The 17183-nt window shown below is 38.0% G+C and overlaps 1 protein-coding gene across 2 annotated transcripts in view; it reads left to right on the top strand.

Annotated features, from left to right (window-relative positions):
• Positions 1-685: 685 nt before the first annotated feature.
• LOC111024248 (pleckstrin homology (PH) domain-containing protein) overlaps positions 686-17183 on the top strand; it is a 119435-nt gene continuing 102937 nt past the window's right edge. For both annotated transcript variants that reach the window (XM_088125701.1, XM_022301904.2), the window contains exons 1-6: positions 686-1004; positions 1763-1866; positions 5160-5294; positions 5381-5431; positions 8964-9058; positions 9125-9242. In XM_088125701.1, coding sequence (XP_087981827.1) covers positions 908-1004; positions 1763-1866; positions 5160-5294; positions 5381-5431; positions 8964-9058; positions 9125-9242 — 600 coding nt within the window. In that variant the 5' untranslated portion in view covers positions 686-907. The remainder of the gene's footprint in view (positions 1005-1762; positions 1867-5159; positions 5295-5380; positions 5432-8963; positions 9059-9124; positions 9243-17183) is intronic.

The raw sequence follows: 17183 nt of genomic DNA, 5'->3' as shown, positions 1-17183 counted from the left end.
CTTCATCATCATGACTTTAACTATTGTTAATAGATGTCGTATCTCAAATATAACCTTTGTAGTATATAACAAAGTGTTATTTTACCCCTAAAAAAAACCGTAGGAACATTTTTAACAATAAAATTTAATTTCATAAAACTAATTTTTTTAAACGTTAATTTTTTTAGTGCAAAATTTTTGGGGATCGAACTCACAATCTTTTGTGTAGAGATATATGCCAATTATAGTTGAGTTACGATCGCGATCGCTTTGATTTTAAACGATATATTTAACCATTTATTATATAAGATTACGATAACTATGGAAATGAATTAATTAAAATAACTAGACTACATAGCCAAATAACTCAAAATTTAACATATTTAAAGCCATCACGTGCCGATCACGCATCAGTTCTAGGGACGCGGGCGATTTTCCCACGTCTGCAGCCTCCACCGCCTCCGATTATGGCAATTGCGTAATTTCCAGCTTAATTCAAGGTGGGGTTTGGAGACTCCAGGATCAAGTCATCTGGATATTAATCCCCTGCGAACAGAACCACGCTACCCTCCCTGCAGCCTCCACGTCCCTGCTATTAGGTCTGACCTTTCTATTAAATATTGACCACGTGCAGATCACGTGGCTTCGATCTGGAAACGCTGTCAGAATTCGATTGCTTCACTTGCGGGGATCTCACGAAGAAATTCGTGCGACATGTCGGCCATGGCAGATTTTTTTTCCACATACTCACAGGGTAGACGTTGCGACTCCACCGGATCATTCTGTCTCCGAGAATGATAATCGAATTGGCGAATTTCTCTTCGTTCTTCTTCTTCTTCTTCTCCAGTTTCAGCTTCCTCTGCTTCTTATGCTCACTGTTTCATTTTTAGGTGGACGTGAATAAGAATCTGATCGTGGAGTCAGCACAATGTTGGAGGATCAGGTGGCGTACTTATTGCAGAGGTACCTTGGAAATTATGTCCGAGGACTCAACAAGGAGGCTCTGAAGATCAGTGTCTGGCAAGGTTGAATTCATTTCAATTCCTGCACTCCTTGTTTCCACTATTACTGCGTCGTCTTCTTTTTTCTTCTCATGTCTCCATTCTATGAGTTTTTAGTTTTGGAAGCTGTGCCAACTTTTTGGAGATATTAAGTTCTTAATCTGAAGTCGTAGGAGTTTGAACGGCTTATTATACTTCGTGCAATAAGAAAAGAAAATGTTATTTGTTTTGGTTGCTTCGGAATATTTGTAAGGTGGCGAAGAAGAGGATGGTCTCCAGTTTGTGAGGAAGATAGTATGTGAAACTAAATCATATTACCTATGAATTAGTGAGGCGCATTTCACTTCAATTTCAACCTGACTGTCATTCCACTAAGGATATAAAGCATTGAATCCCGCTCGTGTGAGGAGAACTGGTATTGTGTGAAGTAGGAAGGAGAACTAACTTGTGGAGGGTAGTAGTCGGATTTGGAAGATTAAGTGCCATTATAATGTAAACTGTAGAAGCTGGACGAAGAGGCCAAGGCCATGGCCACGAGTGCCTCTCTGTGGTTATGGACTGTGGTGACGGCATAAGAAATTCTTCTCGAGCTGGAAACTTTTATCAGTCGGGGTTATGTAACTTATGTCTAAAATATCTGAATTTGAATACAATTGGAATAATTAGGGGGACATTGCGTTGTCAATCATGTGTGCAAGCTCTATTTGTTAAGTATATGTATGTATATGTTGAAGTTATTATGGTTTTGAGTTTTTCTAGTTATTTCTGTTACTGTCTCACAGGTGATGTTGAGCTAAGTAATATGCAGCTGAAGCCAGAGGCCCTCAATGCATTGAAATTGCCAGTGAAAGTTAGAGCCGGATTTCTTGGATCAGTGAAAATTAAGGTTTGTAAAATTTCCATCTGCTCAATCTATAATCATGTGTCACAGTAGGATTTCCCTGCCAAGTTTAATTATGCTTATCTTAACTTTATGATTGAAATACCCTAAAAAAGAATTTTCTGATTGAAAAGGCTTTGGACTGACAATCTTACTTATCAGCTAGAGAAAAGGAGAAAAGCTAAATAATAAACTTGAAACCTATAAATTTGTAAGGAATCAATATATTTGAATTGCATAGACATTTAAGCTCTCAATGATCAGGAAAATGCACGTCAAGCAATGTATAAAGAGACTATGTTCAGATTATCTGTATAAAAAGAGTTGCTCTCTGACTTCTTAATTTCCGTGATTCATTTCTAGAACTGCCAGTAACTAATTCATCACTATTTCTGTAAGGTAAAGAAAGTTCTCCCCCCCCCCCCCCCTTCTGGTTCAAAGTTGTTTGATCTGTGCACCACTCCACCCGAAGACATTTGCATGGGATCCCCTTCTATGATTTTGCTGTTTTTGAAACAAGGCAGGAAACATCCAAGAGAATCATAAGCTGAATAAAGTTTCATATTGTTGAATGAACATCTTCAATTTGAGTTTTTGATGATACTTCCTGCTGTTAGATGGTTGGTGAGAAAATGTTCCAGGAGATGGAAGATGAATAGTAATGATTTTGGATGTAAATTTTTGCAATTCCTTCAGTTTCACGGGTTGGGTCGGGTTAGGAGGGGTTTTTGGACCAATCCGAATTTTCGGGTTGGCCATATATAGGAACCGTTGGGTTTGAATTGGATGGTCAACCCAACCCGACACAATATTTTCGGGTTGGGTTGTTGGCTTGTGTGTGTGTGTGTGTTTTTTTTTTTTATTTTAAAATTTTTAATTTTTAATTATCATGGCAGCAACGTGGAGTTAGGATTAAAATTTAATGGACGGTTGAGATTAAAATACAAAATGGAAGAAGATAATATGAAAACCTTAAATGAAAGGCTAGGATTAACACTAAATAGACACATTGAAGATAAAGATATTATTATATATATAATTAAGAAAAATACAAATATATGCATAAATTCGGGTTGGGTTGGGTTGACCAGATTTTTTTTAAGGTTGAATCCGAGACCCGACCCAACATGATCGGTTGGGAAAATCACAATCCAACCCAAGGCTTCATCTAACCCAACCAACTCTTACGGTTTGGGTTGGGTTTGTCGGGTTGTTGGGTTTTTTGGACACTCCTAGTTTTGTCCGTAATAACTTGCAGACCTTTGTCAATAGTGCATTGGCATTGCCTTGGATTGTACATTTGGTTCAGTAGAAACTGGTGGATCGTATAGCATGTTGGTTCTCTTTTATCTGCTCCTTCCAATGCTACTCTACTTCTTTATCTTCTGCTCTGCCATAAGTTTCCTAATTAGCATCTTTTGGTAATATGTTTATTGATGAATGCAATTTTATTTGTTGTGGTATTCATTTGAAAGATGACCAACTTGTATCCATCTAGAATTCTTCCCAATGTTCTAACTGGTAAATGTGTCTTCTTTATTGTTACTTGATTGGATGTCTGATTTCTAAAGATTAAAGAGACCAGTTTGAGTGTTTTACTGCTGTCCCGAGTGAAATGCTGAGTTTTGGGTTTGTGGTTATCTTTTTGGCTCTTAAGATTGATCTACTGGACTTGAAGTTTGGTTTCTTAAATGAATTGAACCTCGTAGTGGTCTTAGTAAATTCCTTTTCTGCCTTTTGAGCGAAATAGATTCAATTTTCTAGCTGATGGGATATAGGTCTATTTTCTCTTGAAGATTGCTCTGTAAGCCACATATATATCTTGCTACCTGTTGAGCTTCAACTTGTGCTAAGTTATTTTTGGTGTTTAAGCGGTAAATTCTTTGGTATGTTCACTTACCTCAAAGGTTTGAGCAAACTTAGTCAAGCTTTTTCCTTAGTGCAGTGAACTCCTCGTTGGAACTCTAGTAGATTTGCCCAAAATGTAATGCACTTCTCACAAGTTCTCAATTTAGCTACGGTGTTCAAGTCCATGAGTAGATCTTGCATGTGCATTTATCTCAGCCCCTCATTGAAATGCCCAAGTGCTTGTGCCATTTGTGTCATGTTCTCGCTGATTGCAGACTGCAAATGCTATTATGCCACTGATAGTGGGGCCTTGGAAAATATACAATCCATTTTTCAATGCTCCGAAAGGCATCAAGTGAAATAAAATGTTTCTAACATGAACATAAATATAGCTCAGTAGTAAAGGCATAATGTCTTCCCTTGAGGTTGGAGGTTCAAATTTCTGCAACCCACATTTATTGTACTAAAACTAGTGAAATACAATTTTGAGTGAGGTGTAGTACATATCTCACTTTAGGAGCACTTCCTCAAAAGTTGTTGTGAAGCCTAAGTCTGATGAGCCAATGCCTTGGATGTGGATCTCCTCACTATTACCCAACACTACTTCTCCTTTTGTTTCCTTTTTTCCCCTGCGATATACCCCTTGCTAGAAGTGCTTCACTGTCCTTCCTCTCTTGTTATTCTAAATCTCTTGATTTTAAAGCATTCAGAATCATCTTTCCTTTTCTTGTCACTCTCTCTCAATTTTTTGGTTTTCCTTGTTCAAGATTTTCAACGTGCAATGGGTGTTTGATAAGAAGCAAGCAAGAACGTTTTTCAGTTGATAGCATGCCTGTTGTTCCCTCCTCGTATCAAACTTATTTGGATTAACGCTGTTAAAGCCATATCATCAGAAGTTTGGTTTGAAACAAATAAGAGAATCTTTGAAGACAAGAGAAGATCCTGGGTTGAATGTTACTAAGCAATTTTCAAAGCTTCTTCTTGGTGTTATCTTTGGCGGAACTTTACTTTTTATCTTCTTCATAAGTTTCTCCCTCTAAGATAAATTTTCTTTTTCTGAGAAAAATAGTAAACATCCTTTTATGTAAACAATAGTAGACTCTACTTTTCTGAACAACAGAATTAGAAGACTCCTAAATGAACGAATTACTAATGACTAAAACAAGTTTCTCCCTCTCTGAACTAGTGGCATTCCTTTCGAACAAAGAGATCCCTATGTGAAGTTCTGGACTTAATATTTTTTATATCAACTTTTACGCGACAAGTTGATTGTTCCCCTTGACATGATTCTTGACACATATATTTATGTCATAAACAGGTAATTAATTTTTATTTACTGTTAAATTTAAATCTACCTTTTAGCTACTTGAAACAGTAATTTTCCTGTTGTTTGAACTTTGGCTCTATAATCCAAGGTTTTTTTTGGTCATTAAACACGTTTCTCAAATCAGGTTCCATGGAGCAGACTTGGTCAAGATCCTGTTATAGTGTACTTGGATCGAATTTTCTTATTAGCTGAGCCTGCAACCGAAATTCAAGGATGTAGTGAAGATGCTATCCAAGAGGTGAAGAAAACTCGAATTCGGGTAAGGAAAAATGTTTGTGAAGAAATCATACTGATACCACCAGATTGATGTCTAAGTCTAATTTCTTCACTCTTAACATGGAGCAGGAAATGGAGATCAAGCTATTGGAGAGGATGCAGCGAACTAAGACAGAAATGGTATGTCTACCTGTAACACTATCAATCATATGGAATCCCTATTATATGGTGGTTTCTTTAAGTTGTTACTTGAGTAGTATTAGGATTTTTTTTTGTTTTTTCTTATGTATAATCTTAATCGAGTTTTCCCCCTAATTGACGATGAATTTCAATGTGCATGGTTTAGACGGTTAAGGAATTAAGTATTTCAATAGTATATCTTGAAGTTGCATTGCAAGTTACTTATGTAATTAATGAAATGTGCAAATGAATGATTCTAAGAATTACAAAAAATATCTCCAAAAAAGCTTTGACTGTGTAGTTTTCTTTTGGGCGGGGTGGCTCTTTTTGTTTATATATTATGATGTTTCTTATAAGAAAAATCTCCAATAAATGCTGAATAAGCAGTTTGGCTTCTTAGCAGAAGATATCTGCAACAACCTTTTGACTGAGTCCCCCTGCTAAAGAAATTAGTAATTCGCGTTTGCTCTAATAGAGATCCTCAATTGAATATATGAGGAATACAAAATTATATCCAGAAGACAATATTCTATAGTAACAGGACAAGTAGTTTTAACAAGAAAACCTGAAATATATGATAGGTCCCGGTTGTGGAAGTATATAATAGGAAGAGGGGAGAAAGGGGAGAGAAAGATATGTGAGTGAGAACGATTGATTTTGTTTATGGGTGGGGCCCAGTTAGTTTGTATGTTAGAGGGCCGGTGAGGAAATACATGTAAATATTTAGTTTTACACTTTTAAGTGCTTTTCAGTTGCACATTTGGGTAAAAAATTGGGGGGCAATCCGATATCTGCAGCATTTTGGAGTTCTTTTGTGGAGAAAATCGAAAAAAAGGTGGACCGTTGGAAGAGGTTTCAATTATCCCGAGGGGGTCGCTTGACTATACGTAAGAGTGTGATATCAAGTATACCTCTCTACTACTTATCTTTGTTTCTAATGCCTTTGGGGGTTTGTAAACAAATTGAAAGAAGCATGAGGTCTTTTTTATGGAATGGAGAATTAGGAGTTGGTGGCTTGGCCAGGAAAAATAAAGCCCTCCTTGCTGAATGGGGTTGGTGTTTTGGTAGAGAACCTCATGCTTTGTGGGTTCAGGTGATTTCAAGTATATACGGACTGAGTAATTTTGGTTCGTTCTCTGATGCAAAACCAAATGGATGTCTTCGCTGTCCATGGATTAATATTTCTCTTCAGTGGACTCAGGTGTAGATCATTATTCAATCTTCAAGATTGGTGCTGGTTCCCATATATCCTTCTGGAATCACATATGGATAGAAGATCGGCCTCTGAAGGATAGATTTCCTAATATCTATCATTTATCTTTATCTCCCCATGGGCCCGTTGAAGACTTTTGGGACAAAAACACTCTTTCTTGGAGAAGTCAGACTCAGAGGTTGTTAAAAGAAGTGGAAATAGAGGAATTCATCTCATTACTCTCCCTCTTAAAACCATTTGTCCTTAACAACGAGGCTGATACAAGAATCTGGTCTTTGGAGTCCTCTGGTGAATTTTCAGTAGCCTCATTGTGCAGGTTGTCCCCAGAGACCATGTCAAAACACTTGTTGCAGGCTATTTGGAAAACCAAAAGTCCAAATAAGGTCAGCTTCTCCATTTGGATTTTTTTGTTTGGAAAACTCAATACAGCCACAGCGGATGTTCTACAAAAGAAGCTTTCTGATTGCAGCCTTTCACCTTCCATTTGTGTTTTCTGCCAATCATTTGGGGAAAACCTGCTGCATCTGTTCTTTTTCTGCCCCTACGCTCAGAATTGTTGGTCTTTATTATTCCAAGAGTTCAATTTATCTTGGGTGTTCGATGGGAATGCAGTAAAGATTCTTACTCAACTTCTTCTTGGGCCTGCTTTGCCTCCCAAAGCTAATTTGCTATGGCTGAACGCTACCAAAGCTATGTTATATGAGTTGTGGTTTGAAAGGAATCTAGAACTTTTGTAGATAGAAGGAAATCCTCGTTCAATTGGTTTCACTCAACAAAATTCAAAGCTTCTCAGTGGTGTTCTTTATCTACATTGTTTGGAGATTACTCCCCTAGTCTTATTTGTCCTAATTGGAGTGTCTTTATTTATCATTTTTAACCTTTTTATTTCTCATTTGTCTTTCTTTTTCACTCTTTCGATAGTTTGTATCATTTGAACAATTTGTTCCTTTTCATTATTTCAATGAGAAGTTCGTATCTTGTTAAAAAAAAAGTGAATTTCACAATAGGGTGTTAACTTCTTTCTAATACATTGTATATTACTTGAAAACATAAAAATCTTGGGTGAAAGGTGTTTTTTCCATCTTGAAGGGAGTTGTGTAGTTTTTTTAATTCTCAGGAGATTTGTTATTTAATGTCTTATTCTCTAGTAATATTTGGAGTTTTGTTTTGTCTATTTATTTATTATTATTATTATTTTTAGCTTTTTTAGTATATTTTTTTCTGCTTCCTCAGTTTGTATACTTGAACATTTTTTTTTCCTTTTTTCATATATCAATAAAAATTTTATTTCTTGTCCATGTAAATATGGTTAAATATCGTAGTGTGAGGGAGGTTGCGTATTTGAATCATTTTGGCTATTTGTGAGGTTTTGGAGAATATGGAGCTTTTGAAATCTCCTTGGCTCTGTTTTTCCCTCAGTACATAAATAATTGAAGGTTCTATCAATATAGTTCGACATTATTTCGTTAATGTCCAAACGAGGAAATATCTTCAAACGATGGGACAGGAACGTGTTAATGAAGATAAGAGAAAAATATCTAAATATCATCAAAGTTTTTAAAAATATTTTGAAGATGTAAGAATTACCGTAGTTCCAATCACTGAATAGGCAGACTTTAATCAAGGGCAACAAGTTTTTGGTTGGTTCCGGTTTGCAGCAGTTTTTGAGGGTTGAGATCTTTTAGTTTTCTTGTCTTCTCTTGATGGAGGGAGGTTTCAGATTCTTTACTTCTTCTGCGGTCAGTTTATGTTAAACGATTGTTTTGGTTTCTCAGCCGTCTTTCCTTTTGAATTAGAAAGCGTTATTGATGAAATTTTTTTCAGCATCTGTTCTTGGGCTCCAGATCTCATCTATTTACCTTGTATTTTGGTTTTTATGTTTGGTTGTTTTTCTTCATTTTTTTTTCTTCCTTTGGGAGCTTGTATCCTTGATTTTTTTCTTCCTTTTCATATTATCCATGAGTTTGTTTCTTGCAAAAAAAAAAAAAAAATTGAAGATAAGAGAAAAAAAGAAATGTTTTAATTTGGGTGCTTGGTGTCAGATCGAACTTGTCTTCTTTCCTCATTTTATGGGATGATTTGTGCTTGGGTTTGATAAGGTGATTAGTTTGCATGAGGTTCTCCTAAAATGCTTGATGAGGTGATTCGTTTCCATACGTGAATCACTACTTATTTACATCTTGATATTTTTAGTGCTTGAACTTCAAAATTCGTGTTTTCCTTTCTCTTTATGGATGCTTTTAGTACAATCATATGCGAAATATTTTAGTTTTGCATTACTTTAATGCTCTTTCCTCTTTCTTCTCTATCTTTCCTCAGAATAATTCATGGTTAGGATCACTGATCAGCACAATAATTGGGAACTTGAAGCTTTCGATATCAAATGTTCACATCAGATACGAAGATATTGAAAGGTAAAAATGATCTCTACCTCATGTGTTAGATTGGTTTGTTTAATGGCAATTAGTTTCCATTTGCAGCAATCCTGGACATCCATTTGCAGCTGGTATAAGTTTAGAAAAACTTTCAGCGGTTACAATTGATAATGACGGGAATGAGACTTTTATAACCGGTGGTGCACTCGATCGTATTCAGAAGGTCTGAGTCTTGCTCATTTCATTTCTTTAATGTTGTTGTCCTCCTCTCCTTATTTCAACTGGACATGAAATAAAATTTATGTGGAATCCTATTGGAAAAGATCCAATTCCATGCAGGCTTTTGAATAAACATTAAAAGCATAGACTGCCCTGGCTGCAGTACCTGATGTGCAAACCTTTTATTGTTATTAACTGTTTCATATCCAACAAACCTTTCATTGTTGTTAACTGTTTATTGTTATGTATCTATGGGGTTTGTGATGTAACTGGTTACTAGAATATAGCCGTTGGTTTTTAAACAGCTAAGACCATTTATTGTTTAAGATTAGTTAGTTGGTAGTTAGTTAGCTTGGCAGCTTATAAAAGGCCAAGTTGTCCTTCTAATCCAATAATAAGAAATTCCTAGTATTCATTCACATGGGTTTACACCAAATTTGGTATCAGAGCCCTATAAACGAAACTGAGGATCTGATAATGGGGAAGAACACAGAGGCTTCCGAGAAGGGGCTTGCGGGAGATCCTTCGACAGAGCGCGTCCTATCACCCAAGACAACCACTAATCGGTTGCTGTTAGTGGAAGATTTGTTGGGAGAGGTACGCAAGAACGTGTGTAACATCCATGACCTTCTGGAAAATGTTGGTAGGCAGCTGGAACTAATCACTATTGAACAAGAACGGTTGCGACTGGATTTGGGGAACCACGGCAACGCAAATCAGGGAAGACAACTTCAAGAAAGACCAAGAAACCGATTGCCAACCCCTGTTCGTGCGAGGGATATGGAAGGAAATGGTAGGAGGGATCAAGAATTCCAGCTAAGGGCCCAAGATTCCAATTCTTCAGGTGGGGAAGAGGAATTTTTCCGTGCGAATCCCCGTTTTAATCGAGATGAGAACTAAAACAGGGGCGGTATTCGTACTGATTTTCGCATGAAAATTGACTTACCTACGTTCAATGGGAAGATGAATGTAGAGACATTCTTGGACTAGGTCTAAGAATGTCGAAAACTTGTTTGACCATACAAAAACACCTGAAGATAAGAAAGTCAAGCTCGTCGCTTTTCGGTTGCAGTCTGGTGCGTCGGCTTGGTGGGATCAATTAGAGATCAACTGCCGCCGCCTTGGCAGACGACCAATTCGGAGTTGGCCCCGAATGCTGCGCCTAATGCGCGAGCGTTTTCTCCCGATCAACTTTGAGCAGCCACTCTATCAGCAATATTAACGATGTCGCCAAGGTAGTAAGTTGATTGCTGACTACACTGAGGAATTCCACCGCGTGGGGGCTCGAACCAATTTAGCCGAAACAGAGGACTATAAGATCACCCGCTTTGTTGATGGTTTGCGTGAGGATATCCAAGATCAAATGGACACACAACCCATCGGGTTACTCACGAATGTCATCTCTACGACCACCAAGATTGAAGCTAAGATCGAAAAGAAACAAGCAAAGGCATCCTTTCGTCGCACTCCTTGGGACAAGCAGACTCTGTCTAAATTTTCCAGTGGTGATTGAGGTAGACCTTTACCTCTCGGTGGTCCTTCAACCTCGAATACTACCAAGGGTGATGATGCTATTAAAGCTTTGCCACCTCCCAAATCTATTGACACAACGACCAAACGAGGTAATGATCAATACACTAGACCTACTCTTAGGAAATGTTTACGATGTGGGCAGGTTGGCCATCTATCCAATGAATGTCCTCAACGACGGGCCTTGGCCTTGGTTGATGACGAAGATCAAAAAGATCAAGAAACAGAGCTTATAGGTGATGGAGAGCCAATTAACTGTGTCCTTCAAAAAGTTCTCCTTGCTCCAAAAGTGGAGACTTCTAATCAAAGACATTCCCTTTTTCGAACTCGTTGCACTGTTAACGGAAAAATTTGCAACGTTATAATTGACAGTGGCAGATGTGAAAATATGGTCTCTCAAAGATTGGTAACAACATTGAATCTCAAGGTTGACCCTCACCCTAACCTTTATAAGGTTTCTTGGATACGCAAAGGGGGTGAGGATTCAAATACAATCTGTATGCACCATACCCTATCCATTGGCAATCAGTACAATGATCAAGTTATTTGCGATGTATTGGATATGGATGCTTGCCACATTTTATTAGGACGCCAATGGCAATTCGACCTCCAAGCATTACATAGAGGTCATGACAATACCTATTAATTTACTTGGATGGGCAAGAAAATCGTTCTTCTCCCTTCCAATATGGATGTTAAATCCAAAAAAGATACATTTACTGTTTCTCAACAACTATTCTCCATCATCAATGGCAAGTCCTTTTTGCAAAAAGGGACCCTATGGTGTGGGCTTTGGTGGTTAAGGGGGATTCCTCTTCACCTCCACCTATCACTCACCATTTCAAAACAAAACCTACTACACGAATTTGTTGATATCACTAAAGACCCTACGGGCTTACCACCCTACGGGATATTCAGCATTGCATCGACTTTCATCCTGGTTCCTCTTTACATGATCAAGTGCATGATCTGTTGCTCAAAGGACATATTAGACCTAGTCTTAGTCCCTGTGCTGTACCTGTCCTATTAGCTCCCAAAAAAGATGGATCATGGCGAATGTGCGTGGACAGTCATGCCATCAATAAAATTACAATCAAACACCGATTTCCCATTCCCCGTTTATCTGACCTATTGGACCAACTTAGCGGTGCTCACTTATTTTCTAAGGTGGACCTCAAAAGTGGATACCAACAAATACGCATACGTCCTGGAGATGAATGGAAAACAGCCTTCAAAACGAATGAAGGTTTTTTTGAATGGCTTGTTATGCCATTTGGATTGTCCAACGCACCTAGCACGTTTATGCGCTTGATGAACCAGGTACTTCGTCCTTATCTTAACAATTTTATGGTAGTTTACTTTGATGACATCTTAGTATATAGTAAATCTGAAGTAGAACATTTAGAACATCTTAGGACACTCTTTTTCACATTATATGAACATCAACTATATATTAATCTAACTAAATGCTCCGTCATGACAACTGAAATAGCCTTCCTTGGATTTTATATTACAAAATTGGGCATTTCTGTCGACCCCCTAAAGTTTTAGCTATCCAACAATGGCCAATACCAACTTCGGTTAGGGATATCCAATGTTTTTTAGGATTAGCTTCTTTCTATCGGAAATTCATTAATCACTTTAGTTCTATTGCTGCACCCCTCACATATTGTCTAAAAAAGGGAAAATTCTTTTGGTATGAAGAACAGACTAATAGTTTCGAGACACTAAAAGCAAAACTAAGCTCCACATGTGTCCTCGCCCTTCCAGATTTCTCCCACCCTTTTGAGTAGCCGTTGACGCATCAGGCATAGGTATAGGCGCTGTATTATCCCAAAACAGCCACCCCATTGAGTACTTTAGTGAAAAACTCACTCCGCCTAGGCAAAAATGGTGCACTTACGAACAAGAACTCTATGCATTGATAAGAGCCTTAAAACAATGGGAGCACGACCTCATTGGCAAGGAGTTTATACTCTTCACCGATCACTTCTCCCTTAGATATTTACAAACTCAAAAAATGATAAATAGAATACATGCCCGCTGGATTGCCTTTATGCAGAAATTTGATTTTGTAATAAAACACAAGGCTGGTACAACTAATAAAGTGGCAGATGCACTCAGTAGAAAAGCCAGCCTGTTAACTCTTTTATCGGGGTAAGTTATTGCCTTTGATCACTTACCTTCTACTTACGAAAATGATAGTGATTTCAGTGACATTTGGAAGCAGTGTATCACTCATGATTTTCATATCCTTGACGACTTTCTCTTTAAAGGAGATCGATTATGTATACCACACACATACCTACGGGAAACCTTGATTAAAGATTTACATAGTCGTGGCTTGGCAGGCCACCTTGGCCGTGATAAAACCTATGACCTTGTGGCCTCACGATTCTTTTGGACTCTGTACGACGGGATGAAAACAATTTTGTCAACCGCTGTATTATCTGTCAGTCCTCCAAAGGCCAATCCCAAAATACCGGGCTTTACACACCCCTTCCAATTCCCCAATCAATATGGGATTTTATCCTCGGTCTCCCTAAAACACAACGAGAACATGACTCTGTTCTTGTAGTGGTGGATCGATTTAGCAAGATGTGTCATTTCCTACCATGTAAAAAGACATCGGATGCTATTTACATTACTAATCTCTTCTTTTGGGAGATAGTAAGACTACATGGTATCCCAAAAATGATTGTTTCAGATCGGGATGCCAAATTTTTGAGCCACTTTTGGAAAACGCTTTGTAAGAAATCTGATACAAGCTTGAGATTTAGCACCACTAGCCACCCTCAGACAGATGGCCAAACGGAGGTCACAAACAGAACTTTGGGCAACCTTATACGATGTCTAGGTGGGACTAACCCAAAACAATGGGATCTTACATTGGTGCAAGCTGAATTTGCATATAATCATATGCGGAACCGATCTACAGGGAAGTCCCCATTTGATATTGTTTACACAAAACTCCCCAGGCTTACCGTGGACCTTGCTAACTTACCATCTTAAAAACTAAGGATAGAGACACCAAAGAGACATACACGAAAAAAATTGATTGATCAAAGATGAGGAATAGAGACACTATTTATAGGTTACGAGAGGAAACAAAATCTAGGAATAACCTCCTAACTTCCTTAACAAAACAGGGGATTTATTTGCTAAATTTAAACACAAAATCTAAACAACTTTAAAACAACTTCTAACTAAGTTCACATAATCTTAACTTCTAACTAATTCAACACTCCCCCTCAAATTGATTGATCAAAGATGAGGAATAGAGACACTATTTATAGGTTACAAGAGGAAACAAAATCTAGGAATAACCTCCTAACTTCCTTAACAAAACAGGAGATTTATTTGCTAAATTTAAACACAAAATCTAAACAACTTTAAAACAACTTCTAACTAAGTTCACATAATCTTAACTTCTAACTAATTCAACACTCCCCCTCAAGCTGGACTATACGGATTGAACAGTTTCAGCTTGATCAACAACCTTTCAAACACAGGTCTCAAGAGTTCTTTTGTTAGGATATCTGCAGCTTGATCTGATGATGTAACATACATCAGATTTATAATTTTCTCTTCAATCTTCTCCTTGATAAAATGCCTGTCAACCTCAACATGTTTAGTACGATCATGATGCACTGGATTGTGTGCAATAGCAATTGCAGCCTTGTTGTCACAATAGACTTCCATTGAACTATCAAACCTGATCTTGAGTTCTTGGAGAAGGAGTTTCAGCCACATTATCTCACAAATACCATGAGATAATGTCCTGAATTCAGCCTCAGCACTACTTCTTGCAACAACGGATTGTTTCTTACTCCTCCATGTAACAAGATTACCCCATACGAAGGTACAATATCCTGTCGTAGATCTCCTATCTTGAACAGAACCTGCCCAATCAGCATCTGTAAACACCTTAATCTTTCTGTCATCATCATTTCCGAAAAATAATCCAAGTTCTGGAGTTCCTTTAAGATATCTAAGAATATGATACACGACTTCCATGTGTTCTTCAGTAGGAGCATGCATGTATTGACTTACAACACTCACTGCAAATGCAATATCCGGCCTAGTGTGGGATAAATAGATTAATCTTCCAACAAGACGCTGATATCTCCCTTTATCAACGGGTACCCCATCTAGGCTCTCTCCCAACTTATGATTGGGACTTATTGGAGTATCAGATGATTTACATCCAAGCATTCCGGTTTCCTTCAAGGGGTCTAGTACATATTTTCTTTGACATACAGATATACCAGTTCTGCTCCTTGCAACTTCCATCCCTAGAAAATACCGAAGTGTTCCCAGGTCCTTTATTTCGAACTCCTTTCCAAGTGCCTGTTTTAGTCTCTCTATTTCTTCATGATGGTCACCTGTGACGATAATATCATCGACATAAACAATGAGGATGGTGATTTTACCTTGAGAGTGCCTATAGAACATTGTATGATCAGTTTGAGCTTGGGTATATCTTTGTTTACAAACAACCTTTGAAAATCGCCCGAACCATGCACGTGGGGATTGTTTTAAACCATAGAGAGATTTCTTCAGCTTAGACACCTCCCCACCATACTTATCAATGTCAAATCCAGGAGGAAGGTCCATGACACCTCTTCTTCCAAATCTCCATTGAGGAATGCATTCTTGACCTCCAGTTGTTGTAGTTTCCAATCCAGATTTGCAGTAAGGGACAAGAGGACACGGATTGTGTTTAATTTTACAACGGGTGCAAATGTCTCCTGATAGTCTACCCCAAAAGTCTGAGAGTATTCTTTGGCCACCAATCTTGCTTTATACATTTCAATGGACCCATCAGCCTTATATTTGACAGCAAAGATCCATCGGCATCCTACCGTTGGTTTATCTTGAGGATGATCAACTACTGTCCACGTATCATTAAGCTTCAAAGCCTTCATTTCATCATCTACCGCATTTTTCCATTGTGGATTGCTCATAGCCTCTTGAATGGATTTTGGTATCTCATTGGCTTCCAGATTGAGAGCCAAGGTCCATCAAGACTACTTGTAATAGGCTCAGTCTCCCCTTGAGGGGAATTTAGGGAGAAAAAAGATTGAGACTCAAAAAATGTGACATCCATGATAGTGTAAAATTTATTGGTGATTGGACAATAGCATTTATAGCCTTTTTGAGTAGGAGAGTAACCAAGGAAGACACACTTTCTGGCTTTTGGCTCCAATTTGTGACGTTCATGATCATAAACATGAGTGAATGCAGTACATCCAAATATTTTGAGGGGAATTGTGAGGACAGATCGGATTTGCGGATAGATAGTGAGTAAGATTTCTAGTGGAGTGTTAAATTTCAGAACACGAGAGGGCATTCGATTAATGAGATAACAAGCAGTAAGGACAGCATCACCCCAAAAACAGTTTGGAACAGAATTGGTGAACATGAGAGCACGAGCAGTTTCTAAAAGATGCCTATTTTTCCTTTCAGCTATACCATTTTGTTGGGGGTTAATGACACAGGAACTTTGGTGAATGATTCCATTTTGAGACAGGAAAGTTCCCAATATTTGATTAAAATATTCTGTCCCTTTATCTGTGCGAAGAATTTTGATTCTCGTATTAAATTGATTATGAACGAGAGAATGAAACTGTTGAAAGATTGATTCAGTTTCTGATTTTTCTTTAAGTAAATAGACCCAACAAACCCTAGTGTGGTCATCAGTGAAGGTAAGGAACCAACGTTTACCGGACATAGTTTTGATGCGGGACGGCCCGCATAAATCACTATGAATCATTGTGAATGGACTGTATGGTATATACTCAATAGAAGGATAAGATGTACGAGAGTGTTTTGCAAGTTGACACACTTCGCAAGTAAAAGGTCATCTTTATGAAAAAGTGAAGGATACAAATGTTTAAGATACTGAAAACTCGGGTGCTCTAAACGGTGATGTAAAAGTAGAATTTGTTGTTCTCTAGAATTCGACTCACTACCAACCTGGAGAACTTGTTTATTTCTTAGACTTGGTCCTCTGAAGTAGTAGAGCCCTTCAAAGCCATCAGCATTGCCAATCGTCGTTTCCGTTATCAAGTCCTGAAACAAACACTTAGAGTCCGTGAACAGGGCTCGACACTTTAAATCATGAGTCAACCTCTGAACAGAAATTAGATTGCAACATAATTTAGGCACATGGAGTACTGAATGCAATGTAACGTTTGGGCTAAGAATAACAGAATCAAAGCCCTTAATAATGGCCGATGACCCATCTGCAAGCTTGACATGTGTCTGAATCGGGTTGGGTGAGTACATGGTAAACATATCATGAAAAGCGGTCATATTGTCAGTGCACCCGAATTTAAGATCCACTGATCGAAATGCTGCTGACTTGTTAAAGCTGCACTAAAAATACCTCGTTGTGCCACGAAACTTGACG

Source organism: Momordica charantia (assembly GCF_013281855.1).
Source record: "Momordica charantia cultivar OHB3-1 chromosome 6 unlocalized genomic scaffold, Mcharantia_2.0 BLBB01000006.1, whole genome shotgun sequence".
Classification (NCBI taxonomy): domain Eukaryota; kingdom Viridiplantae; phylum Streptophyta; class Magnoliopsida; order Cucurbitales; family Cucurbitaceae; genus Momordica; species Momordica charantia.
This window is presented reverse-complemented; position numbering and strand designations above follow the sequence as displayed.